Source organism: Myotis yumanensis, unplaced genomic scaffold (assembly GCF_028538775.1).
Source record: "Myotis yumanensis isolate MYYU_CA2020_CCGP unplaced genomic scaffold, mMyoYum1.0.hap1 SCAF_2, whole genome shotgun sequence".
Taxonomy (NCBI): Eukaryota; Metazoa; Chordata; class Mammalia; order Chiroptera; family Vespertilionidae; genus Myotis; species Myotis yumanensis.
This window is the reverse complement of record NW_027223753.1, coordinates 31,621,340-31,648,757: the sequence shown is the minus strand read 5'-3', so window position 1 is coordinate 31,648,757 and position 27,418 is coordinate 31,621,340. Positions and strand designations below refer to the sequence as shown.

At 49.1% G+C, this 27,418-nt stretch overlaps 1 protein-coding gene and 1 pseudogene across 1 annotated transcript; one reads left to right on the top strand and one right to left on the bottom strand.

Moving 5' to 3' along the window:
* Window positions 1–1,340: 1,340 nt before the first annotated feature.
* Window positions 1,341–27,206, bottom strand: LOC139001775 (fatty-acid amide hydrolase 1-like). Its single transcript, XM_070403304.1, has 15 exons — window positions 27,024–27,206; window positions 12,722–12,835; window positions 12,433–12,582; window positions 11,961–12,094; window positions 10,898–11,104; window positions 10,192–10,232; window positions 9,655–9,779; window positions 8,624–8,749; window positions 7,642–7,739; window positions 7,250–7,349; window positions 6,744–6,787; window positions 5,960–5,999; window positions 5,441–5,549; window positions 3,731–3,876; window positions 1,341–1,647 (listed from the first exon to the last, which is right to left on the bottom strand). Exons 1-15 carry the CDS (start codon window positions 27,204–27,206, stop codon window positions 1,519–1,521), a joined length of 1,746 nt encoding a protein of 581 aa, XP_070259405.1. The 3' UTR covers window positions 1,341–1,518.
* Window positions 21,919–22,942, top strand: LOC139004379 (NF-kappa-B inhibitor-like protein 1; annotated as a pseudogene).
* Window positions 27,207–27,418: the final 212 nt, after the last annotated feature.

Genomic DNA, 27,418 nt, shown 5'->3' with positions numbered 1-27,418 from the left:
ATGTACTTAGAGAATAAATAAAAGTTTTCTAAAATCTGTTTTTCTGACTCACTTTCATTTCAGAAATTCCATTAAACACTTCTTACACTGAGTGGCCAGTTTATTATGACCGGCCAGATTATTATGACCACCCCATCAGTACAATGAACTGAATTAGTTATGCAAATAATAATAATAATAATAATGATAACACCTTGAGAGTCTTTGCTTAGGAAGTTTTAAATATTCAGTATTTTTGGAAGTGTCAATGAAGTACTGATGGGGTGGTCATAATAATCTGGCCACTCAGTGCATTTGCATAGTCCGTCTAGAACCAGCAACTGGAAATAGAATGGGCATGTTTCTTCAAAAGTGATTTTTGCATTGTGTGACAAATTATGGGCCCAATGGCGGTAACAGGCCTGGTCCAGGCAGCTATCTTGCGGTTTCCACACTGCAGACACAAGGTAGTGCTTCTGCCTCATTGCCGCCACTGTCCCCACACCCATAAGACCCGGTGACGAAAGGAGTGGGAAGGGTAGGTTTCGATGTGTTGGGACAATGCTCCAACCAACTGAGCTACCTGCCAGGAGGAAGGGTAAGTTTTGATACAGGAGGATCTTAAGAGATCAGATGAAGGGGAGGTCAAGAGGGAGTTGATGGGATTGAAGAAGGCTTCCTGGAGGAATTGGCATTTGTCAAAGGGCTTGAAGGACAGAAAAGATGGTGATGATGTTCAGGTAAAAAGGAAAGTCTGAACAGATGCAGAAGCGCATCGTGCTGCCAAGAGGGCTCCCGTTTGAGGAAATGAGGGAGGCAGCAGAGCCAAGGCAGAGGACATGGAGGACCTCGGGAGGTGCTGTGGGTCACACCAAGAAATTAGCACTTTGTGGGCAAAGCACCAGGCTGTGAGCTGAGGCCTGGGTCCCAACCCAGGGTGTGCTCTGACTAGGCTTCCCTTCCTTGGTCTTGCTCTCTGAAACATTCTCTAGACCCCAGTGAGGGCCGTGGCAAGTGCTTGATAGGGAAATACCTAGGAATCACAGCTCAAAGAATAATTAAGTGATCAAATCTACCTCCCTCAATTTGTAGGTGAGAAAACAGACCCAGAGAGGGGAAGGAATTTGCCCAGCACTGCATAGCAAGCCAGTGGCAGAGCCAAGACTTGAACCCACGCCTGCAGCCTCTCAGTTTGGGGCTCGCTCCCCTCTGCTGCATCTGGGATAGCATCTGGAGGACTGAGCTGGAGGAGGACAGCTGGAGGCAGAAGGCCGTCAGGAGGCTATAGTCTGCCGAGATCAGAAATCACAAGGCTGGCCAGTAAGAAATGTTTATTGAGCCCTTCACCCTGATCACCATCTTGAGTGGCTTTGAGTCCACCAATGAAGCACCTACAAGGACAGAAAAAACTACAAAGAAAAGGAATATGGTGGGCTTCCCAGAGGAGATAGGAGGTGGATATGGCACTCATGAGAAGGAAGGGGCATTGGGAACAGACTTGGATAAGGATGTAGAAAGGTCTCCAAAAGAAATAGCTTCTCATCTGGGTTCCCTCTGGTTCTTGGTCAAGGTCTCCACCTCCTTCATGAACCGAAGACAGAGTTCCTCTTCCCATGGCAAAGCGATGCACTGCACAGCCACTGGGAGCCCCACGGATCCTTCCACCGCCTGCTCAGAGAGAGTGTCTGTAAATCAGAGCCTGCTTCCTGCCCACAAGCCCCTTGCCACCCCTCCTCACCTCCCGTAGGTATGCATTAATCCAAATATCTCATCTCCAGTCCATATTAAGATAGAGATTTCCTGGATCTCAGAGTTCCAGGCTTCCTCAGCTCTCGGTAAAACCTGGAAAAATTGTTCTGACTTTGTCTTCAATTCTCCAGAGTAAAACTTGTTCCTTGTGCAAAGGGCTGACTATAACAATGAAATATAAAACCAAGTATCCCGCCAAACCGGTTTGGCTCAGTGGATAGAGTGTCAGCCTGTGGACTCAAGGGTCCCAGGTTCGATTCTGGTCAAGGGCATGTACCTGGGTTGCGGGCACATCCCTACTGGGGCTGTGCAGGAGGCAGCTGATCGATCTCTCTCATCGATGTTTCTAACTCTCTATCCCTCTCCCTTCTTCTCTGTACAAATTCAATAAAATATATTTTTTTAAAAACCAAGTATCCAGCCCATGTTCTTAGCACAGGAAAGAAGAATGTGCAAGTCCCTGATCCAGAACCTAGTTACGCTTCTGCAGTGAAAGAGGTGCCTTGACTCCAAACACAAGCCCGGGAACATGGGGGCTGAGCCTGAGTGCCTGCCATGAAATCCAAACATAATTGTAGCAATTCAAACATGTTTTCATTGCTTTATGACAGCAATTTTCCATCACACTAATGTGCAGCAAGAATTTTTAAAGCGTGTAATACCCGATTATTTAGTCAGGGGCACTGACCTCTTATCTCTTACTTAGATTGTCAAATAGAAAAATGACAAGAGCCAACACAACAATAGCCATCTGTTGTGAATGCCTGTCTTTGTTTTTTAATCTTCACCTGAGGATATATTATTGATTTTAGAGAGAAAGAGAGAGGGGGGCAGGGAGGAGGAAGAGAGAGAAACATCCATGTAAGAGAGAAACATCAATCGGTTGCCTCAGTTGCCTCCTGTACTGCAACCCAGGTATGTGCCCTGACCAGGAGTCAAACTGGCCACCTTTTGGTGCACAGGACGATGCTCAACCAACTGAGCCACTATGGCTGCACTCTATATATCACTTTTAAACAGCTCCTGGAACAGAGGAAGAGCTCAAGACACACTAGATAGTGTCATTATTATTATTTTCTCAGCAGTTCCACTGGTAATTCTACCACTGAAATCAATTCCCAGCCCTGGCCAGGTAGGTCAGTTGATTAGAGTGTCATCCCAATATACCAAGGTTGCGAGTTCAATCCTGGGTCAGGGCACATTCAGGAATCAACCAATGAATGCACGAATGGAACAACATATCAATGTTTCTTTCTCCCCTTCCTCTCTCTTTCTAAAATCAGTAAGTAAAAAATAAAATAAAATAATTTCCAGAAAAATAAGTTACTTAATGTCTTACCCAGACACATGCATACTTTTCAAAGTCTCTCTCTCTCTCTCTCTCTCTCTCTCTCTCTCTCTCTCTCTCCCTCTCTCTCCTTTTCTCTCTTTCACCCAAGTCAGGGTTGTTATTTTAGACCCTGCATTGAATAGGCCCATAGAAACATTTCCTTTTGGTAAGTCACCTTTGAATTAATAATAGTAGCATTTATTGAACACTTCCTACATATAAGACCTTATGCTAATTGCTTCAGTCTTTTTTGATTTAACCTTTAACATAATTCTGCAAAGTAGACTTTTTTATTCCTGTTTTTTTCTGACAAAGAAACTGAGGCCCAGAGAAGGGCGGTATCCAGTTGTTTCACAGTAAGCTCTTACCCCGGGGCCCTTGCCCTGATCCACACTTCCTGCCTCTGCATTGGACTTTCCTTACAGAGGTGTCGAGCAGACCACTGTTTTTGTAAAATATTCTCCCCTGACAAGGACAGAGGATGACCTGGACATTAAATGGTGTGTCCTCGGGGATGGGGTGACACATTATCACTTTAGCAGAAGTGATAAAGGCTAAACCCTGGGAATGCCCAGACCCATCCCACCCTGCCCTCACCCATCCACAGGGATGGGGGCAAGACTCAGTACTGGTCTGTGCTCCTGGGGGAGAGGTAAGGAGAGGGACACTGACCTCCTTGAAGTTTCTGTCATTACTATCTCCGTAGTATCCCTTGTAGAAGGCCAGTTCCTCCTCGTCCTGTAGCGTCACAGTGGTGACGGGCACCACGCCAGCAGGGAAGTCCAACAGATTGTACAGGCTGGTGTAAGAGCTGCTAGCTGTAGGAAGATCCAGGTTAGCCCAGGAAATCACCAACTCCCAAAGACTCCAGTGGGGAAGAATGTGACGTGAGTAAGCACTCCCCCTCGGGTCCTTCTTGGAACTGCATCCCTGTGGGCTTGAAATCGCCCTTAGGAATCACCTGACAAACACTCCCTGCTCTTCCCACAAGGCTTGGGGAAGGAGAATCGCACTGTCCAAGCCTTATTCAGTGCAGGGAATCTCTGCATTGCTGATTCTCTGAATCCTCTCCACCCCTGCGAAATGGGGATTACTATTCCCTGAGTGCAAATGAAGAAACCCAGGTGCCAGACGGGAGAGATGGCTTTTCACAGGCTGCACAGCTGGTGAGTGGCAGAGATTCCGCCCATGCCCTCCAATACACTAGGCTTCAAGATGGCTGGCGTGTGCAGTGCAAACCTGAGTTGAAAAGACTTCTCTATGGCCACAGCCACCTGTGCGCAGGGACGGAGCATCACAGAAGTGGCCGTGATGCCTACAGACAGCAGAGAGCAGAGCACGGTGTGGGTGTGCCTTTGGGCAGCCTCTGTGGGGGACCCAGGGGAGAGGACTCCAGGCTTGAGGTGGGTTTTCATTCTGCATTGACATCACCCCTGACACTGCACCTGTTCTGGGCACGAGACCCAGTGATGCCTCAGATACTGCCCTATGCTGAGGCCTGCATTTCAGGTGGGTTGGGCTACAGACACCTCTAGGAATGGGGCAGCACAAAGCATGCTAAGAGTGAATGCACATGCTCAGTGAAAGAAGCCAGACACAAAAGCCTCCTATTTTATGATTCTGTTTATATGAAATCCTAGAAAAGGCACATCTATAGTGAGAGAAAGCAGATTAAGTGGTTGTGGGGGAGGCGAGGCAGGGTAAGGTTAGGGAAAAATTGCAAAGGGACATGAGAGAAATTTGATCAGTGATGGAACTATTCTATATTTTTATTATGGTGGTGGTGATACCACTATATACCTTTGTCAAAATTCATTAAATTGCACTTTGTGAATTTTATTGCATGTAGGTTATACAGATGGTCCCCAACTTATGATGGTTTGATTACTGTATTTTTACTTTACTTATACATATTCAGCAGAAAACAGCTAAACTAAGCTGATGTTCACCAGGTTAAATGTATTTTCGACTTAGATATTTTCAACTTACAATGGATTTATTGATACATAACCCCATCTTAAGTTGAGGAGCATCTGTGCTTTTTTCATTTTTAAAGCAAATGGAAATTCACTTTTAAAAGTTCATTTTTAAAGCAAACGGAAATTGAGAGTGTCTGCTAACAGGTGCGATATTTTTTTTAAGGTGATGGAAATGTTCTGGAATAAGATAGTGGTGGTGGTTGCATAACATTCTGATTATACTGAAACTGTTAAATCACACACTTTAAAATGGTGAATTTATGCTATGTAAATTTTATCTCAATTTAAGAGAAAAAATGTTTTTAGGTGAATGAAAACAAAGGTCAAGGTCACATAGGCTGTGGCTGGACTCAGAAGTCCTGGACTCCCTGTCTAACCCCACCAGGACCCAGTGTCCTCTCACCTAATGCTTTGGCAGGATAGCCTATATAGAAGGCAGGGTCCAGAGCTGGCGACAGCAGCACATCCAGGTCCAAGGACCTCCACTTGGCTATGAACTCTTGCTGATATTCCTGCAGCAACAACAGGGGTAGGAGGGATAAGATCAGCAGAGGTCACTGTTTGCAGGACAAGGTCAGGTGCTGCCAGGCTGAGTTGACTTAAGCACCAGGAAGAATTCCGAAGCTATGAGAGGCAGACTGAGACATCTGGGAATGGTCAGGGTCTAACCAGGGGCTAAGGTAAAAGGATGGGAAGAGGAGTCTCAGACTACAGTGATTTGCGGGACAACATATCATCCAGGCCCCAGAGAGATGGACTAGATTAACCTCATAGGTCACTAAGCCTTCCCATCCAGGTCCAGCCAGGCCTCCCCTGCAGGCCAGGACAGAGCTCTGCCCCCTGTCTGGCCACTCGTGTCACCACCAGGCTTCTGCTGCCCCTGATCCAGCAGTCCCTTGAGGTCTTGCCAGGCACACATCACCTGCACTGCTGTGTGCTGCTCCCACAGTTTCTTGGGTGTCCTGGAGGAATGAGGAAGACACTGGGAAGTCCAAAGGGCAGATTGGGAGGATCTTTTCTTATACAAATGGGGCATGATGCCCAAGTGGCAGGGCCTGGCCTCAGTGCAGGCTGCACATCAGCTGATGGGCTGGGAATAACCCTGTGTCTTGTCCCCTCGCCAAGACACCTCGCCTGTCCAATGTTCCCAAGAGTACACATCCTCTGGTCGATACCCCACTACCACCACCAGCCACAAGGACTAACAAGTGCCCCCCAAAACTATAGTTCCTTTCTTCACCTGTGAGGCTCCAGGTCAGCCCTCAGGTTACTCCACCCCAATTCCAACCAGCAACTCAACTCCAAGCCCCAGCAGGCCAAGCCCAACAGCAAACCCAAGCCCAAATCAGAATTCTCTTCAACCCACAACCCCACCCCAGTTCCAACCTTAGCTTCAATTCCAACTCAAACCAACTTCAACCCCGCCCAAATGTAACCTCAATTCAGACCCAACCTTTACCACAACCTAACCCAATTCTAGCCTAAACTCAGAGCTTACCTCCAAAACAAACCCCAATCCCAAACCCACTCAAAGGTCTAAATTTAACCCAGTGTCAGGCATGACTCTAAAACCCGAATTAGATCCCAAAGTCTAAATTGTCTTTGCCCCCAGTGAACACCGACCCTAACCACATGCCCCTCACTCAGTTATCACCACCCCATGCAAAACCCTGGCGAGCTGAACCTGAAGAGACTCAACTACTCACTTCACTCCACGAATCATATCCAAAGTCTGGGCAGTTCGGGGCTCCTAGAGGGAAGGAGAGAGGGGGCCACCAACCTCAGAAACCACAGGCCAGTGCCAACCTGCCCTGGGTGGGGGTCCAGGAAGAGCAACTCTGCTTGGTACACTGACATGGAGCCCTCAATCCTTCATAAGCCACTACCACCTCACACCGCCCTGAGCTTCCTTCAGGCCCTTACCCCTCTCTAAATCCCTTTCCTTTCTGTGAAACCCCTTCCTCTCTCTAAGAAGCCCTTCCCCTATCAGAGCCTCTCTAAGCTTCCTCCCCTCCCTGAGAACACTCCTCTGTTGTGGCCTCTATTCCCCTCTTTTAGCTCCTCTTGCTCTTGAAACCAGCTATGAGCCACCAACATTCTCATGCTCCTCTCTGACTCTCCCACACTCGAGTCAACCTTCCCCCCTTCTGAGCTTCTTCCTCTCTGGGCCTCACCACCTCTGAATCCCTCCCCATCCTAGGCCCACACTCACTATCTTCTTCAGGATCCTGGCCAAGATACACTTCAGCAGGTCTGGTAGGCGTAACTGGGTGACTAATCCCTTCATGGAGGGGTCCACAATGTCTCCCTCACTGAGGAACCACAGGCACATGGCACATCAGTTACAGCTTTTCAGTCATGGACTGACTCCCACACCCACCCAACTCCCCCTCCATAGATAAGCCACAGAGGGAGGTCAGACCCAAAGAAACACTTCTGTTTCCACCACCACCAACCCGGAACATGTTCATTCTGAAAACGAGGCCTGAATAGATGACTTAAGGCCACACAATTAGCCATTGGCATCCCACCAATCCAGACCCACAGGTCCCCTCTCCCACCCCATTTCCACCATGTTCCACGTCTGAGTCCCATCAAACATACAGCTTCTCGAGAAGCGTGGCCCCTCCATCGGCAAACAGACCCCCTGTGTAGAGCTTTTGCATGGCATACTCTATCCGGGGGATGGAGAAGGGAATGACCTGTGGAGACAGAGGCTGAGTCAGGGCCTGGAGCTTTTCCCACCCAGCTCTGTTTTCTCTCCGCATCCCTCAGGATCTAAAGAGAGAAGATCACATCACTCATCTCCTTCTACCTCAGCTCCTCAGCAGGGCAGGGGAGGCCTGTGGGTGGGTGCCATGCCCACTCCCTCATAGCGATGTGATGGGAATTGGACCAGGCCCTATTTCCTGCCTGCTCCACTGTGATCCAGCCTCAGACCAAATGCTTTACACATGTGACCTCACTGACCAGTAACCTGCACAGCTGCCCCATGTGGTAGAAAACTGAGGCTCGGGGTGTTAAAAGAGTGGTCCAGGTCACATCGTACGTGTGTGGCCAAGCAGCAGTTCTCAAAGGGGAGGCAGGGCCAGAACAAGCCACTGAGGCATGAGAGGCAAGGGAGGAGGGGGAGGAGGATTTTGAAGACAGGAAGATCTTTATGGCCATTTAAGGCTGAAGAAATTTTATGAGTGAATCCCTGAGTCTCCACCGCTGAAGGGAGAAACCGCAGAATCGTGATGCCTTTCTCACAAGGTGAGCTTCCCCCTCCCTCCTTCCCTATACCCTCTCAGTCCATCTTCTCCATGGAATTTAGGGAAAACACAATGATCTCAGCAGCCCAAACTTAGATATAATTTCCTTTCTTATTTTTTTAAATTTTATTTTATTATTTAAAGTATTACAGATAGTAGTACATATGTCTCCTTTATTTTTCCTCCCTATTGACCTTCCCCTGCCTCCCTACACCCCAGCACATGCTGGATATAATTTCCTTTCTCTCCAAGAATGGTCCAGTCCAGCATCCTCACCAGTCCAGCCTTCTCCCCAAACTCCACCCCCCTTCCCCAGGGCTAAGTAAGCCTACCTCATGTCCTGCATCCTGGAGCAGTCTGCAGGTGAGCCTCACAGCCCTGGCCATGCTAGGAGATGGTTGAGAGAAGCCATCTGATTCATAGTAGCCAATTCGAAGGGGCCGGGTGTTGGAGTATATCTGGGGGCAAGAGGAGAAGAGTAGGGCTCTGATGGGAGATTGGGCTGGGGACAAGGTGATCTCACTCTCTCCAGGAGCCAGACTTATAGACTGGGGCCTTGGGCCACAGCTGGCCTTACCCACATATAGGCTTTCCTATATACTTTTCAGGCTTTAGCTCCTCTGGAGACTCCCCTGGAATAACAAAATATGGATGGGGCCTTAGCCAGTTTGGCTCAATGGATAGAGCGTTGGCCTGAATACCAAAGGGTCCCAGGTTCAATTCCAGTCAATGGCATATACCTCAGTTGCAGGCTCCTCCCAGGTCCAGGCCCTGGCCTGGGCACATGCAGGAGGCAATCAATTAATGTGTTTGTCTCACATCAATATTTCTCTCTCTCTTTCCCTCTCTCTTCTGCTCTCTCCAAAAATTAATGGAAAAATATCCACCGGTGAGGATTTAAAAAAAAAGGAAGAAATGGATGGGGACGTGAGTGACTGGGTAATGAAACAGATAGGTAGATCAATTCATGAATGAATGAGTGGGTGGATGTATGAGAAGGTAAATGGGTGGGTAGGCAGAGATTTGAATGGATAGAGGAGTAGGTGGATGAATGAATAGTTGGAGTTGAATGGGTGGGCAAATAAGTACTAGTAGATGAATAGACATGAGCATTTTTAAGCTAAAGAAGTGTCAGAACAGGATAAGGATGGAGAGATCAACAGAGGCAAAGAATGGATGACAGACAATGATCATAGGTTGATCATACCAGGATGTATGTAGGGAGTTGAACATGTGGGCATCTTGCTTGCTGCACCTTGGGCTAGGAAATGAGATCTTCAGAGGGGTTGGCAGACTGGTCAATGAGGAATGAGGGGAGGGGAGAGGAAGGGGCCCTCCATGTCTGTTCCCCAACCCGGCTTACCTCCTCCCTGAAGGGCATGAAAGGCACAGTGGGATCCAGCTTGTGCATGTCTTCACTCAGCAGGGCTCGCAGACACAACACCAGGCTGTCCACATCCCGGGCCAGGGGGCCAGCCACGGAGGCCACTGCACAGCAGAGGGGAAGGAGGCATCCTTTCTGCTCTGGGGACCCCCCACTCCCTGGCCTCAGAGGGTGGGGCCCAGGGCCATGATCAGGGGCAAAGGAAGAGTTCCTGGGGGCCATTTTGGGTCAGGGATCGAGGACAGGTGCAGTTGATAAACCTGCCAAAGCAGCTCTGGTGCCTGGAGGGAGAATCTCATCTGGGACAGGAAAGATTAAAGCAAGGTAACAGAATGCACTTCTCAGTGGGACAAGAATCACTGGGCTAGGGGAGGCCAGGCAGAAGCCATGAAGTCCCTTCTCCCAGATGCCTTTATCACCAGTGGGGCTGATCGGTCTGAGATCGAGGCTGAGTGAAATGTCCTTTGGAGAAAGGCTGGCTGGTTTGTTTTTGAATAGGCACAGACAGGAGCTTACCTGATTTCTTGCCCTTCACAGCAGAGGCAATTCCTGTGTAGCTACAAATCCCCACCCACCAAGAGCCCAGCTCAGCACCTGAAGGGAAGGGCCTGGGTGCCAAGGAGGCTTCAGCACCCAGCCAATGCACTCCCCCAGAGCTTAACACACAGGTATGAGAGCTGCTTCAACCCTCTCATAACTCACTATTCCCCTTAACATAAAGTCTGATCTCTTTGACTGCCCTTCAAGGCTCTAAAGTATCAACTTCCATAGCTTCCTCTTCTAGCTCTTCCATGAACACATATTGCTCCAAGCAGTTAATTGCTTACAGTACAGCCTTCTGGACTCCATACCGTCTCTGCATGTCCAGCCTTCAAAAGCAAACTCAAATGCTGCCTCCTTCAGGAAGCCTTCCCTTTCCTTGCCCTGCCTCTGAAAGTTCAAAGTGCAGGTAAATAGATAAATGTCAGATGACTGAATGAATGAACTAATGAGTTAATGAATGAGTGGAAGGTCTATTCCACTGCCACCTGTAACAAACATGCTGTGGCTGAGGCAGGAGTTATTTGAAGCCCTCCTACCTTCACCACTTTCCCCTAGTACTAGGCTGAGTGAATGAGAGTTAATGTGTGGATCAGGCCCCTCTGTTCCCCAGACCCCTAATTCCTCTAGGCTGGGCTAAGCCTGCTCTTCCCACCCCCACCCCAGCACCACCACTGAGTACCTGAGGCGGTTTCTTGAGGTCCGGAGGCCAAAGACACCACAAAAGCTGGATGGTATGCGGATGCTGCCCCCTACGTCGGTACCCATGCCTAGGATGGAACCCCCTTTACTCAGCAGAGCTCCTTCACCCCCCGAAGACCCTCCAGGGGTCTTCTTTAAGTTCAAAGGATTCCGGGTCTGTCCATAGATGGGGTTGCTGCAGTCAAAGCTGAGGGATGCAGAAAAGGAGTTGGGAGGTGAAGGTTTGACTGGGGAATGTTGCCCCTTCCCCACATAGAGGCTGACCACTGGCTGCTTCAACTCATGAGCTCCACCCAGGGCTGAGGTGAGATGCCGCTGCTGCAGGAAAGACCCATAGCAGGCACCAATCACCTCCTAAAATAAGGAGCAAGGAGCCCACAGCTCTGCTGTCAGAAAAATGGACGTGCTAGCCCCAGTCAGTGTGGCGCAGTTGGTTGAGTGTTGTCCCATGCACCAAGAGGTTGCACGTTTGATTCCTGGTCAGGGAACATACCCAGGTTGCACATTCAATCCTCCATCAGGGTGTGATTGGGTGTGTGCAGGAGGCAACTGATCTATGCTTCTCTCTCACATCAATGTTTCTCTCCCTCTATCTCTAAAACCAATGTGGTTTTTTTGTTATTTTTACTGGACACACTAAAGGATGAATGGGGAGGAGAGAATACAAGATGAGAAGACCAATTAGAGACAGAAGCTGGGAGAGAAATAGAGACATAACTTTTCAGAATCTCCAAGCCCAGGAGCCTTTAGAGACCATTGAGCCCACACACGAGGAGAAAACTGAGGCTCAGAGGGCACAAAGACTTACCCAAGAACCTTCGTCCTTGAGGCCTGCATGACTGACTCCCACCTCACCCTCTGCTCTAAATCAGGACTTCAAGGTGCTGTTTCAGTCCTGGGCCTGACTCCAACTCCAGCCCCAGCCCCAGCCCCGGCCCCGGCCCCAGCCCCGGCCCCAGCCCCAGCCCCGGCCCCAGCCCCGGCCCTGGCCCCAGCCCTGGCCCCAGCCCCGGGCCCAGCCCCAGCCTGCCCACTTCAGAGACCTGAGCATTGACTGGGGGATGTTGGTCTTAACAAAGGGAATAGCCCCCTGGGCTTTCAGCACTTTCACAAGGACCCCGTCCTTGGCCGCTGGCTTCTCCAGGAACTGTGCCAGGCCACACGTAGAGTCATGGCCCTGCAGGAAAGTGACATTAACTCCAGTCCTTGGGGGTCAGGGTAGTTACAGTGAACTGACTCTTCCCCATTCGACCCCCACCCACATCCATTCTCACACCCTCTGAGACACTGCAGCACCTTAGGTGGATTCACAGGTGGCAGAAGAACATGGTGGTTAAGAGTTTGGGCTTCGGTTTGAACCCAGCTGCTGGGTTCAGTCTCCATTGGCCACTTTCCAGCTGTGCATCCTGGACTAAGTAACTTGCCCATGTCACACACTCAGATATTCACAGGCTCAGTGGCATGTGTGCACCCACACATACATGTACACCTGAGAATATACACCCCAGGACTCACCATGCAGTCATAGGGGTCCTTGAGACTCATGGGGACCCCATAGAGAAGGCCTCTCTCACTCTTCTTGAGCTTCTTCAATGCCTGCAGTTGTTCCTCACATTCTTCCAGGAAATCTGTCAGGCAGTTCACCTCCTGGTGCACCTTCAGCGCCTGAGCAACATTAAGGGAAACCAGATAAGGGCTCACAGTGAGGCCAGGGACAGGACATTCAGTCACCACAGCCCCTCCCTCCATCCCCACTCCAGCCCAGAGGCAGGTTTAAGTCCTCACCCTGACCCCTAACCCCCACCTCCTCTAAGTAGCTACAGAGGACACTCTCCAGACTCAGCTCTTCCGCCTGCAGCTTCTGAGCCAGCTCCACCAGGGGCAACGCCAGGATGGGCTTGGGGTCCAGGCCTGGCTCCTGTGGAAATGAGGTGGGAAGGACAGATATCAAAGACTGAACCATTCAGGCCCACTGCCACATACTCCACATCACTCCCCATACACTCCATTGTACACATGTACATGTGCTCAGTACATATCTATCCCTGTGCTCACCCTTAGCATTAAAAACATTTATTGGTCTGTCTCCAGGGTGGCATGAAAGACCTACAGGAAACAGATATTCCCTTCTGTCTCTGCCTCCCCAATGCCCAGCCCAGGGAGAGTCTGACCCCTAGTGTTGCTATTCAGAAGGGGCACAATTCGAGTGGGAGTGACATTATATGCATATCTTGAGACTCAGGGGTTATGGAAATGAGGTTCAGCTCTGTGTGATTTGCCTTCAGGGGAGCAATCCAGCATCCCACATTTCCTTCTTATTTAGTCCTCCCATCCCTGCTGATCTGACCTTGGGAAAGGACAAGAGTCTAGCATGATTGGCAGGAAAGCACACAACAGGCTTCTAGTTATGGCTCAACTGGATAACTCAGGATGGGCCCCTTCCCCTGCCATGGCGTAGGTGTCCTCAGAGAGGAAAGGACTAGAAGTCAATCATTAGTCAGTCATGTAGGATGACCACAGACAGGCCCCCTACCTGCTCTGAGCTGGGTCCTTCAGGGAATGATGGAAAGCTGGGCACTAGCCCCTCAGGACTCCATGACAAGGCCTTAGAACATAGCAGGCACTCAGGAAGGCAAAGTTGTCTTCCCTTAGTCCTCAGCCCCAGTAGAGACCCCGAGGGACAGAGAGAGAGCACTGTTTGCCCAAGGACACACAGCTAGTAAGTGGCAGAGCCTGGATCCACACACTTGCTGAGTCATCCCCCCACGAGGCAGGAGGACCCCAGTGACCACTCCCTTAGCAATACATACTGCCAATAGGTATTCTTGCCTCCTTCATATCTCCCACCTCTGACTCCACAGCCTCCTTCCTGCCTAGAACCTTCTGTGTTTCTCAGTTTTCTCAACAGCCTCCTCATTGGACCCTCTGCCTCAAGTTCTTCCCCTCCAGCTCAACCTCTTCACTACAACCTGGGTGATCCTTTTAAGATCTTATATAACCTAAATCTGATCATAGGTCCCAACTGTCCTCAGAATAAGGTTGCAACACCATTCTCATCAGTGTGGTTTATAAGGCTTTCAAAATAAGCATATAGTATGTGTTCATCTTCAGATACACCAATGTGTTCATCTTCAAATACTTTGCCTGCACCAATTCATTAAATCCTCACTAAAACCCTTAGACAGTCATTCTTATCATTTCCATTTCACCAGTGAAGGCAAGTGACTCACAGAGAGGTTACTCTCTTGCACAAGGTAAGGGAGCCTGGACTTAAACCCAGGTCATCTATATCTTTACCATTACCTTCTACTGGCTCTATGGTCTGAAATTAAAACTTCTTAACTGAAAGCGAGCTGTGGAGAGTTGTCAAGTCCTAGGCCCGTATATTCCTTGACAAAAAGGCGATCTTTACCTTAAATGAGCCTGTTTATTGTCTTTTTCGCATCTAAGATAACATACCTTTGGAATGTCTGAGTAATCCTTTTTTTCCCCAGACTCCTCAAGGCACAATCTCCCACCAGAGCCCAAGGTCAAGGTATCTTGTTCCCTCATTGTTATCTTGTTCCCCGCATACCACTCTATGTGCTACAAATGTTAATTATTAACTGTCCTATACCCACCAATGTAAAAGAAGTATGTGTCTCTTCATTTAACGTTTTTTATCCAGTCCCGTAGATTTCCCCACTTTGCTTTCTCCTGCCTCCCTAATCTATCACCAATGAATTTTATAAATCCCTCCTTATGCCTCCTCTTTTGATTGTAATGTATACAATAGGATGCAAAACTGTCATTCTCTGGAGCATTTTCTCAATCCATTGAGATTTTGCTTCCCAGCAATTGTTGTCACTTTGGCTCAAATAAACTCATAAAAATTTTTACAGGTTTGGACACTTCTTATGTTGGCATTACATAATTTACTAAGTGATCATCGCGATATATCTTGCACCCATCTAATACCATACATTGTTAATAGAATATTATTGACTACACTAGAAGCCTGTTGCACGAAGATTCGCGCAATAGGCCTTCCTTCCCCTGGCTGCTGGCACCAGTTTTCCTCCGGCACCTGGGACCCAAGCCTTTGGTCTGGCCACAGCAGAGAAGCCAAGCCTCTTCAGTCTTCAGTCTGTCTTCAGTCTTCAGTCTTCACTCTGGCCGGAGCCTTGAGTCTTTGCTATGTGCCTGCGTATGCAAATTAACCACCATCTTTGTTTTGTTAATTTGCATAGTCTCTCTGATTGGCTGGTGGGCATAGTGGAGTGACACCAATTTGCATGTTTCCCTTTTATTAGTGTAGATTCCCTATGCTGCACTTTACACCACCATGACTATTCTGTCACTACCAATTTGTACTTATTAATCCCTTCACCTTTTTCACTCATCCCCCAACCCCACTCCCACCTGTTCCCAAAATGTTCTCTGTATCTATTGAGTCTGTTTCTGTTTTGCTTATTCCTTTATTTTGTTGTTGTTGTTGTTTTAGATTCAATTGATAAATATATATTTATTGCCATTTTATTGCTTATCTTTTTTCATTTCTTCTTCTTCTTCTTCTTCTTCTTCTTCTTCTTCTTCAAGTAGACCCTTTAATATTTCTTGCAATACTTATTTGGTGATAATGAACTCCTTTAGCTTTTTCTTGTCTGAGAAGCTCCTTATCTGTCCTTCAATTCTAACTGATAGCTTTGCTAGGTAGAGTAATCTTGGTTGTAGGTCCTTATTTTTCATCACTTTGAATATTTCTTGCCAATATCTTCTGGTCTGCAAAGTTTGTGTTAAGAAATCAACTGACAAAAAAAAAAAAAAAAAAAAAGAAATCAACTGACAGTCTTATGGAAGCTCCCTTATAGGTAACTAACTGTTTTTCTCTTGCTGCTTTTAAAATTCTCTTTTTGTCTTTAACCTTTTGCATTTTAATTATGATGTGTCTTGATGTAGACATCTTTGGCTTCATCTTATTCTATTTCCTAAACCAGGTTAGGGAAGCTTTCTGTCATTATTTTTTCAAATAGGTTTTCAATTTCTTGCTCTCTCTCTTCTCCTTCCGACACCCGATGGTGTGAATGTTGGAATGCTTGAAGTTGTCCCAGAGGCTTTGTACACTATCCTCATTTTTTTGGATTGTTGAGTCTCTGTAAATTACCCTTCATTTCAGTTAGTGTATCCTTCATTTCTGATTTGTTCTTTTTTATGCTTTTGAAGTTCTCATGAAGTTAATTGAGCATTCTTATAACCAGTGTTTTGAACTCTGCATCTAGTAGATTATTTGTCTCTATTTTGTTTAGTTATTTTTCTGAAGTTTTGTTCTGTTCTTTTATTTGGGACATGTTTCTCTGTCTCCTCATTTTGGCACCCTCACTGTGTTTGTTTATATGTATTAAATAGAGCTGCTACATCTCCCAGGCTTGGTAGAGTAACCTGATGTAGTAGGTGTTCTGTAGAATCCAGTGGCACAGCCTCTCTGATCAACCAGGCTGGTCACTTGAGGTGCTCCCCCCATGTGGGCTGTGTAACATCCTCTTTCTTTCTTTCTTTCTTTCTTTCTTTCTTTCTTCCTTTCTTTCTTTCTTTCTTTTTTCTTTCTTTCTTTCTTTCTTTTCTTAAAGTATTACAAAGAGCATTACACATGTCTCCTTCCCCCCTCCTTGACACTCCCCCGGCTTCCCCTACCCCCCAGTGTCTTGTGTCGATTAGTTATTCTCATATGCATATATATAAGTCCTTCGGATCTCCTACCCCCCCCCCCCCCAACCCTCCTCAGGGTTCCCACTGTAGTTTGACATTCTGCTCAATGCTGCTCTGCCTCTGTATCCATTTTTGTTCATCAGTCTATAATGGTCCTTATTATCCATAAATGAGTGAGTTCATGTGGTATTTTTCTCAGCTTCCCAGGGGTCGTCTCAGTCTCACAGGGGCCATCTCAGCCTCACAGGGGCCGTCCCAGCCTCACAAAGGCTGTCTCAGCCTCACAGGGGCCGTTTCAACCTCACTGGGGCCGTCTCGACCTCACCAGGGCTGATTCAACCTCACCGGGGCCGTCTCAACCTCACCGGGGCCATCTCAGCCTCACCAGGGCTGTCTCAGCCTCACCGGGGCTGTCTTGACCTCACCGGGGCCGTCTCAACCTCGCTGGGGCTATTTCAACCTCACCATGGCTATTTCGACCTCACTGGTGCCGTCTTGACTTCACTGGGGCTGATTCAACCTCACTGAGGCCGTCTCAGCCTCACTGGGGCCGTCTCAACCTCACAGGGGCCGTTTCTACCACACCGGGGCCGTTTCAACCTCACCAGGGCTGTTTCAACCTCACCGGGGCCATCTCAACCTCACCAGGGTTGTCTCAGCCTCACCGGGCTGTCTTGACCTCACTGGGGCCGTTTCAACCTCACTGGGGCTGTCTCAACCTCAGCGGGGCCGATTTCAACCTTACCGGGGCCGTCCCACCCCCACCAGAGCCGTCCCAGCCTCACTGGAGCCGTCTAAGCCTCACGGGGGCCATCCCAGCTCCTCAGGGGCCATCCCGGCCCCACGGGAGCTACCTTGGCCCTATGGGGACTGCCTCAGCCTCATGGGGGCCGTCTCAGCAACACAAAATTTGCCATTCTGTCCTTTGTTGGGCGGCTCCTTGCTGGACAAAATCTCCAGGCATTTCTGGTGGCTGAATATCTGGTATGCTTGCTTGGATTTCGTTTTCTACCAAGTGCACAGACTGCCTGTCTGCTCTCTCCCAGCGTCCCATGTGAGACTGGATCTGGTGCACCTGCCTGTGCGTTTGCTGGTACAGCGGTTCCATGTCACCGGCCCAGCTGGGTCCGGCTCCGGCTTCCTCCAAACCTGATTCTGCTTCTTGAGTGTTTCCCTTATGGATGCGAGGAGTTGAAATCTTCATTCTGCTGGGCTGGGCTGCAAAAGCACCAGTGGTTCTTTTTGTGCCACTAGCACAGCTTGGGTGGGGATGTAAATTGAGTAGGGCGGGGTCTCCAAAAAATGGCCATTATAATGCTACAAGATCAATAGCATTGAATCACCAAGGCAGAGCAAGGGGCAATGACGTCTCCGAGACTCCCCACCTCTCCGTGACTCGAGTCTTGCTTCCCAGAGTGCCCGGAGCAGCTCCGAGAGACAGCCACTCCCGCTCTCCGGCCTGCTGCAAGGCGGTCCCACCTCTCCCCGCAGGGGTCTGGGACCTCAGGATCCCTCCCCAAACAAGCTCAGTGGACTTGAAAGTCTGCATCCCCTTCTGATTGAAAAAAACTGAGAATCCAGTTGCAGCCAGCCTGGCGTGCAACTCCGCACCTCTGTTCTTGATGAATCACCAGGGCGGGGCCAAGGGCAATGGCATCTCCACGCCTCCTTGCCTCTCCTCCACTCAGTGTCTCACGTCCCCGAGTGCCGAGTGCCCGGCGAGCAGTTCTGCAAGACAGCCACTCTCGCTCTCCGGCCCCGTTGCAAGGCCGTTTCACCTCTCCCCGAAGGGGTCTGAGACCTCAGAATTCCACCCCAAACCAGCTCAGTGGACTTGAGAGTCTGAAACCCCTTCCGATTGAAAAAAAACGCACATCCAGTTGCAGCCCGCCTGGCGTGCAACTCCGTACCTCCGTTCTTGGAGCCCCTGCACAACCTACTCAGTCTCAATGCTCTTCTTTCTTTCCTTCCAGTTGTAGAGCTTCCACTGGGCCAGCTTTCCCATGGTTCTGAATGATAACTGTTTGTTTTATAGTTGGTAGTCTCGATGTTGTTGTAGGAGGCGGTACGCACAGGTCTGTACCTTACGCTGCCATCTTGGTTCTCCGACTGTTTCTATTTTATCTACTTGAATCACATTGAAGACGTTCTTTTGGCCAGTTTGTCACATTATTTTGTTTCAACAACAAGAAGAGTTATTGATCTTGTAGCATTATAATGGCCATTTTTTCTTCAAGATCCCTGCCTGGGTCCTGGGTCCAGCTCTATCACTGCCAGCTCAGTGATCTTGGGACTTTACATAAGTTCCATGTGTATCTCACCCGGGAGCTCCTGCATGAGCGGTAGGAATTCCCACTGGACTCCCAATCATCCCCTAGTGACTCCTGCAACCCCCTGTGTAACCTCCTCTTAGAGTTGAGCCTTGATTATTGTTGGCTCATCAATGGGAGGGATTTACCTCCAGGTCAATCAAGCAAGAACTGGCTGTGAACACTGACCACTGACCTCTGACCACTGTGGAGGACCAGCTGTGCAGGGGCTTACTCAACAGAACAGGACTTACTTCATCAGGGTTTTGTGCTCACTGAGTCCACCCCTTGAATGTGTTGTTTGTGAAGGTAGTTGGGTGGTGATGCTTCAATGTGGCCTCAAGCTGTCCACTGGGTACTCTGGCTCTGGGGCCTCCACCTGTGTTCTGCCCAGAGCCACCTGGCATGAGCTACAAAGTGAACTGCAGATAGCTGCTGACCTTGGAGGTGCCCAGTTGAGGCCAAACTGTGAACCAAGGCCGGCTATTGCTAGAGCGAAGCCTGTGGCACTTAGCGAGAGGTATGGGACACACTGAAGCCAGATGCTACTTGTTGGATAGATTTTTAGGAAGATATGAAACATGAGCCAAGACAGACCATTCACATGGAAAAGTCACTGGAAACAGCTTGGGTGCAGTTGAAAGTTGGGTAGAGTGGGGCCTCAGGCAGTAACCAGGGAATGGGCAAACAATGTGAGCTAGATTGATGGAGTCTCTGATATGGCATCTGCCTGCCAGCTCTGTCTGGAAGAAAGCTCTCTCTCTCTCTCTCTCTCTCTCTCTCTCTCTCTCTCTCTCACACACACACACACACACACACACACACACACACACACACTGCCAACTCTCATTCTGATGCCAGACAATTCAGTTCCTCCCTGTAAATCTCTGGTGCATTTCAAGCTGCTGCTCCAGTGCTGGAGCTCTAAAGGAGTGAGTCCGAGTAAGTCCACGCACAGGCCTGTTAACAGGAACTGCCTAGGATTCCAGCTGCCCTCCGTATCCCTCAGTCACAATATCTGCTAGTTTTTACAGCCAGAAGTTATGGGAACTTCTCTTCCTGGTACTACAACCCTGGACTGGAGGGCCCCAGGACCCCTTCCTCTTCATGGGGGTCTCTGCAGCCAAGATATCCCTCCCAATTTTTATCTGCCACATATGAGTGTAGGACCAGTCTGTTCAGCATCTCAGCCCCTCCTACCAGTCTCTATGTGACTTCTTTTTAAATTCAAGAATAATGGGACTTCCATTCAGCCAGATTTTAGTGGTTCTGAATGATGGTTGTTCTGTATTTCAGTTGTAATTTTGATGTCAAAAATGAGGATTGCCCTAGCTGATTTGGCTCATTGGATAGAGCATTGGCCTACAGACTGAAGGGTTCTGGGTTCAAGGGCACATGCCTGGGTTGTGGGCTCAATCCCCAGTTGGGGTTGTGCAGGAGGCAGCAATTGATGATTCTCTCCCATCATTGATGTTTCTCTCTCTCTCTCTCTCCCTTCCTCTCCAAAAATCAATTTAAAAAAATATATTTTTAAAATGAGCATAGTGTAAGGAGTCTCTGGGACAACTTTAAGCATACCAACATTTGCATCATGGGGGTCCCAGAAGGTGAAGAGAGAGAGCAAGGAATTGAAAACCTCTTTTAAAAAAATAGTAACTGAAAACTTCCCTAACCTGATGAAGGAAATAGACATAAAAGTCCAGGAAGCATAGAAAGTCCCAAACAATATGAACCCTTAGGCAGACGCTCTATCCCCTGGGCCAAACCAGCTAGAGCAAAGTGGCAGCTTTTCAGAGAGCTGAGGAGAGGTGAAGAGAGCAAACCACCAGATCCTATTGAGGGCCCCTGCAGGTGTCTGTCTGCTGGGACTGTTCCTCTGCCCCCTCAGCAGGCGCACTGGTGACCTGGAGAGGATGGGGGAGGCCCAACCACACCTTTTCAACCAACCTTGTTGAGTGTCACTTCCATCTAATAGATCAAATTCATTGACTCGCCAAATGACCACTCATCAAAGACAACGTTAGTTTGACTACTAAAGTGAGAATTATCACATAGATAATGCTTAGGTACCCAGGCACCACTGTAAACATTTATTAACTTGAATACTATCATAATCATCATCCCCACTATGAGGAAGTTAAGGCACAGAGAAGTTATTTAAAATACACAGGGGTAGGAAAAGTAGGTTTACAGTTGTTTGTATGGAAAATAATACAATAATTAGTAAATAATAATACAAGAGCAAATTATACACCTACTTTTGTCCATCCTTGTAAGTGTCAGAGTCAGGCAGTCCAGCACTCTTAACTATGTTACACAACTTCTCACTGAAGCCTGTACTATTAGGGTCAAAGTAATTTAATATGATCCTCATGACAATGTTTTTGAGTTCACTGTCAACAGAGATGTTGACTATGTAAAATCTCAGAGGGCATTGGGGAGCTAGCCATTGTGGGTGCAATTGCTACTGGTTCAGCAGAAACTGAGCAAGAACTCAACCCAGGAAATGAGATCATTCACGTTGGAAGTCTGCTTAGACTTCCACTTCCCCCTGCTAGTGCCTAGACCAGTGATGGCGAACCTATGACACGCGTGTCAGAGGTGACACGTGAACTCATTTTTTTGGTTGAGTTTTCTTTGTTAAATGGCATTTAAATATATAACATAAATATCAAAAATGTGAATCTTTGTTTTACTATGGTTGCAAATATCAAAAAAAATTCTATATGTGACACGGCACCAGAGTTAAGTTAGGGTTTTTCAAAATGCTGACACACTGAGCTCAAAAGGTTCGCCATCACTGGCCTAGAGAGTGTGCTTCCTTAGGTACTTGTCCAGCCCACAACCTCCACCAGCGACATCCAGGCCTTGATATAGAAATTAGATGCTAGGCAGCCCTTCTCTCCTCCCACCCCTCAGTGCTCCGGGCCTGTGCCCACCGCGATGCCCCTGCCCTCTGCCTGCTTCTTTAGCTCCTGACCCTGTCCACCAGGATGGCCACAGAAACATGGCGCCACTCACTGCCACCCACCAGGGCCCTGATGCCTACACTGGGTCGCTATCCCTCTGCTATGGGAATAAAAATAAGAAGGGGGAGCCCAGTCGGTGTGGCTCAGTGGTTGAGCATTGACCTATGAACCAGGAGGTCACGATTCAGGGCACATGCCTAGGTTGCGGGCTCGATCCCCAGTGTGGAGTGTGCAGGAGTCAGCGGATCAATGATTCTCTCTCATCATTGATGTTTCTATCTCTCACTCCCTCTCCCTTCCTCTCTGAAATCAATAAAAATATATCTATTTTTAATTTTTAAATAAAAGAATAAGAATGGGAGACTCATAGGCAAATTCTGGGCTGGGGACCCCCCTGGGATTCTACTGAAGAGGAAGAAGAGGCGGTGCACAGGGAGAACAAGTGGAGACAGAAGCTGCAGGGAGAACTAGAAGACGAGTGGCAGGAGGTCAACGGGCAGCTCCAAAACGATGCTTCCCATGAGGCCCAGGAACTTGAGTCCTTCTTAGCCTGGTCAGATCACCTGGCCCGGGAACATGCCCAGAAGTGCCAGCAGCAGACTAAGGCAAAGGGATCTGCGCATCCCCCACAGAATGAGGGCAGGAGGAAGAGCAGTGGCTCCTTAGAGAGTGAGCCAAGAGCCAAGGAGGAGGAACTGCGTGAGAGCCAGACCAGCAGGCCTAGGAGCAGGCGCAGGAGGCTCACAGGGACCCAGAGCCCAGGGCTCAGCACTCCAGACAAGCAAGGATGGGCAGCCTCTGGCACTTTGACAACGTGTCCTGGCCCTGCCCTGGGGGAGAGGACTGGGAGGCCATGGCTGCAGCCCTGATGGCCAGCCTCCACCCCCACCCTCACCCCCACTCGGGGGTGAACAGGGGGCTCTGAGGAGGTACTCACGGCACACTGGCTGCTTCCTACAGTGATTCCAGAGCCAGATTGAGACCTAGAAGCTGGGTCGCGTGCTGGGAGAGGTGACAGTTCTTTCTCAAGTCCTGAATCACCACATGGAGGCCCACCAGTGACTTCAGGGAAACAAGGAGAAGCTGTTGGGAACGCAGCCTTAAAGGCAGGGCTGCAGGAAGGGCTCAGTCAGAGATGGGGATGACGAGGACCAGGACCAGGGCGATGCTGCATAGCAGAGGATGTGGTGGGGTGGGAGTGGAACTTGAAAGGAGCTGGCTGGGGAGGACAAGTCACCACCACTGCTCCTTGACTCTGCCCTTTCCTAATAAGGCCTGGTTCCACATCTCATTCCCGGTATCTCCTCCTCTTTTTCCATTGCTGTGGTTTTCATCAACTATGATATCTCCTGTCCCACCCCACCTGCCAAAACCCACAGCTCCTACACACCTGTGACCCACACACACACTAACACGTGCCCTCAGCTGGAGACAGGAAGCCCCTGCTGGCCCACCCGCAAGGTTGGTCCTCAGAAGGCCCAGTTTGCCCTCCAGTCTACTCCACTCTATTGAGAGATGAATGTGAACAGAGACAAAAAAAAAAAAAAGGAATGAAACCAGTTTCCCTCCCCTCCCCCAGCACAGACAGGGCTTTCCCTTTGCTGAGTCACGGGATAGTCTGGGTTAGGGCAGCTGGAGCTGGGGGGCCATAAGGAGGTCCTGGAATGTCAGGGGATAGAAGCAGAATGGATGGAAGAAGAGCCTGTGGGAGCGTGGAATTTCAGTTGCTAAAATGTAAACAGGGGAAGTAGGCAGAAAGCCAAATTATGTAACCTGAGCTGTCTGTTCTTGCCCAACCAGGGATCCACACCCGATGCCATCTCTCCCCTCTAGCTTCTCAGTCCTATCTCTCCTCCAGGTCCCGAGGAAAGAGGGAAGAGGTAAAGTGGACTCAGTATAGTTAAGCTGCTAAATACTAAAGTCAAGTAGGCTGAGGAAGTGATTCTCTTCTCATTTTAATTAGCCTGGGAATTTAAACTTCTGAATTTTCCAGTCCTGCATCAGTGCCTGGACATACATCAGATCTCCAGATAACCCCTGATTACCTCTGCAGGACTCATGAATACATTAACCTGACATCATTACCCAGAGCACTGGGTGTAACCAGACCTCCTGGTGTGCATCTTCCAGACCACCTGCCATCAGTCATCCAGATCACTAGACATCTGACTGATAACCATCCTGGACCAATAATAGAGCTAAGAATGTAGGAATGGGGACCCCCGCCCCGGGATTCTACTGAAGAGGAAGAAGGGGCGGTGCACTAGGGAAGAAGAGGGAGCCGCTAGGGACCCTATGTGCACTGGCCTCTAGTTTTACTATAAGAACTCAACTTTTCGTTCGTCTTCAGAAACATTTCTGGGTTTTTGCCTAGTTATGTCTCCAGTGTTCATACTTTTGAATTAATTTTTATCACTTATTTCTAAAAAAGAAGGAGGAGGAAGGAGAGGAGGGGGAAGAAGGGAATGAGGAGGAGGAGGAGGAAGAAGGGAATGAGGAGGAGGAGGAAGAAGGGAATGAGGAGGAGGAGGAGGAGGAGGAGGAGGAGGAGGAGGAAGAGGAGGAGGAGGAGGAGGAGGAGGAGGAGAAGGAAGGGTCTCTGTTTAATGAGGTTTCCAGTCACCTAATGACTCTCAGTTACTGGGAGAGCTTTGAAAGAGAGACACCTTCAAAAGATGAGAGCCACATCAAAAGACCTTCACAAGTTTTTTTAAAAATCAAGAAATTATTGGGAAATTCTTAGAATCATTTGGTGAAAGAATTGAGCCTCAACTTCTATCACTTTTAAGCTGTTTTAATATATAGTTCAGATTAGAACAAATCACGCCTCCTGCCCAGTTCCACAGCCCAGGGGACATCTGCCTTCTCCACACTCACCTGGTGCTGCCTTCTATCATGGTTTGAAGATCAAAGAAAATATATTTCAAAGTTTTTAGCATGTTGATTTATTATTAATATTTCCAAAGTGGTGGTTAAATATGCTTAATATTGTAAAAACCATCAACCCTCAGGGCAGCCAATTTCCCCCTGAAGTGATCAGAGCCTCTGGTAAGCAGCCTTCAGAATGAGCAGCTTGTCTGCTTCCCCCAGTGGACCTTGCAGATCTTTCCTATGTGTTCTATAGAAGCATCCCTTATCTCAGGCTTTTCTCTGCTTGGCATCGCCTACCCTGTTCTTTCCTCCTTTTGGAAAACTCCCATACATCCTTCAAGGCTCAGCTCTTTGAAGCCTTCCCCACATGACCTACTCCAAAAAGAGCAAATCACCCCTCCTGCCAAGTCCCACAGCTCCATAGGCATCTGGCTTTCACCACATTTGGCTGAGTTGCTTCCCATTATGGTTGGCACAGCTCTGTTTCCTCTACACCCCACCCAGAGTGAGAACATCTTTAAGACAAGTCTGAGCCAGACATCAGATCTCTGACCCAGAGTTCAGCAGAAAACAAGACCCCAGGCGCCATCTGTGAAATTTTGCTAAACTGAACTGAATTGGGTCTGTTTGAACCCTACGAGGGTTTGCCTAGGTCTCAGCCTCCCACTTCCCTGAGGCATAAAGCTGGACATATGAGGCCTGGAGGGTATACCTGGCAGAGGAGTGACCCAACTAGGGAGGTGCCCAGGACACACCTGTGATAGCTTTGTTGGGGAGAGAATAGGCACAGAGCGCCTATAGCCTTGAGGGGAGGCTGGAGACACCATGGGTGACCTCACCCCAAACTTTTCCACTCCCCCAGCCAACCAGACACACACAGTCCCACCAGGTACCCAGCCAATAGGTATATATTCCAGATGCCCACACGTATACCATCCAGATGTCCTTTCACATCAGACACATGACCTCACATAAACTCAATCAAACATTCAGACCCAAACATATCTAGATGTATACACTCCAAACCAGTAACATGACACATACACACCCAGCCAGACACACACACCACAGGCATAGAAGCAAACACAAGCAGCAAACAGTAACTCACCAGCAGGAGGGACACACAGGCAGGCCCTGGTGTTAGCAGTAAAGGAACCTAAACCCAACACCGCACACAGCTGGGGTCAGCACACGCACACAGGAACCCTCTCCATCATGCTGACTCGCCACAGCAACCCCATTAGCCTCGATTTCCTTCCCATCAACCAACGAGGGGCAGCTGCTCTCTTGGGGCAGATTGATTCATCCAACTAATTAGCCCCAATTAATATTAATACACATTCTCAGGAGCTGCAGCAGCTCCAGCACAGAAGCTGCCCACTGGGGCCATCAATCACTGTCCGGGGGACGGCAGAGGACACTCAGGAACTCCAGATCACAGGGTCAGTACCTCAGGCGCTCTCGCCAACCCCAGATCCCAGGGTCCAAAGGAAGACCACCACCATCAACCAAAGTTGGGGACCCTAAGCTACTGCGAGCCCACCCTTCCTTGAGCAGTCAGAGAGCCCATGGCCCAGAAGAGGCTGTCACACCCTCCAGGCCATACAGCGAATGCAAACACAGTGTGAGCTTGTCTCCGTGCCCCTCCTTCCCACCCTTCTGGCCTCCACTCTAGCTGGGCTTTCTGACACACCCAGGGCTCAGTTACTTCACCTGCAAATCCCAACCCAGTCCTAATGGCTGTCACAATGCCTTGAAATAACCCCATCCGGGCTGTCAAAACCCTCTTTTAAGTTACATAACTTCCCAGGAGGAGCCTATCTCCAGTGACCCCCCTGTGTTTTGCATCTGTCAAGTGCTCAGCAAACATATGCAAAACCCAGTGGGTGGTGGACGGAGGGAGAATATATAGACCAGGGTTCCTGTCTCAGTGGGGTTTGGGATGGTCTGGAGCTGAAAGAGGCCTGGCCCCCTGCCTCCAGTTTCTCCATCAGTTTATTTGATTTCAACAAATAGCCCAAGTGCTCACCACCATGTTACTGAGCCACTAGGAGAACAGAGAAGACACACTGCCCCCGACCTCAAGGGCTCGAAGGACATAAATGGGGAGGAACTGGTGACACAAAGATCTAGCATAGAGCTGGAATGGGGGACTGTCCCCCCAGGCTCTCTGTCTTCTGAAGGGGATGAGGCCATGAGAGGGGTGTGTCCTGAGGTAGGACCCACCTGTTGAGATTGAGGCTGGGGGCTTCAGGGATTGAATTCTACTCACCTGCTCCCGGAGACGCTGTGCCAGGGCTGCCATCTGCTGCAGCGCCACCTCCCTGCGCCTCTGTGCCCTGGGGATCTTGTTCCGTGCAGGAGCTCGCTGCCTGGAAAGCAGGGCGGCCCCCAGCAGGGTTAGCAGGAGCAGCCCCAGCAGGGGGTAAGGCAGCAATAGCATCTCCAGCATCATGGGGCCTGTGTGGATGTATCAACTGCTTCCTCAAAATCACTTGGTATTTATTTGTTAGCTACACTGCTGGAGCACCCTCCCACTTCTGGGCCCAAGGGGAAGAGCCAGGCCCTGGGTGTGGGAGGCCACAAAATCCTCCCACTGGTTCTTACCTCCACCTGGATTTCCTGGGGACAAGGACCCTGTTCCTCAGGCCATTCAGTGCAAGAGGC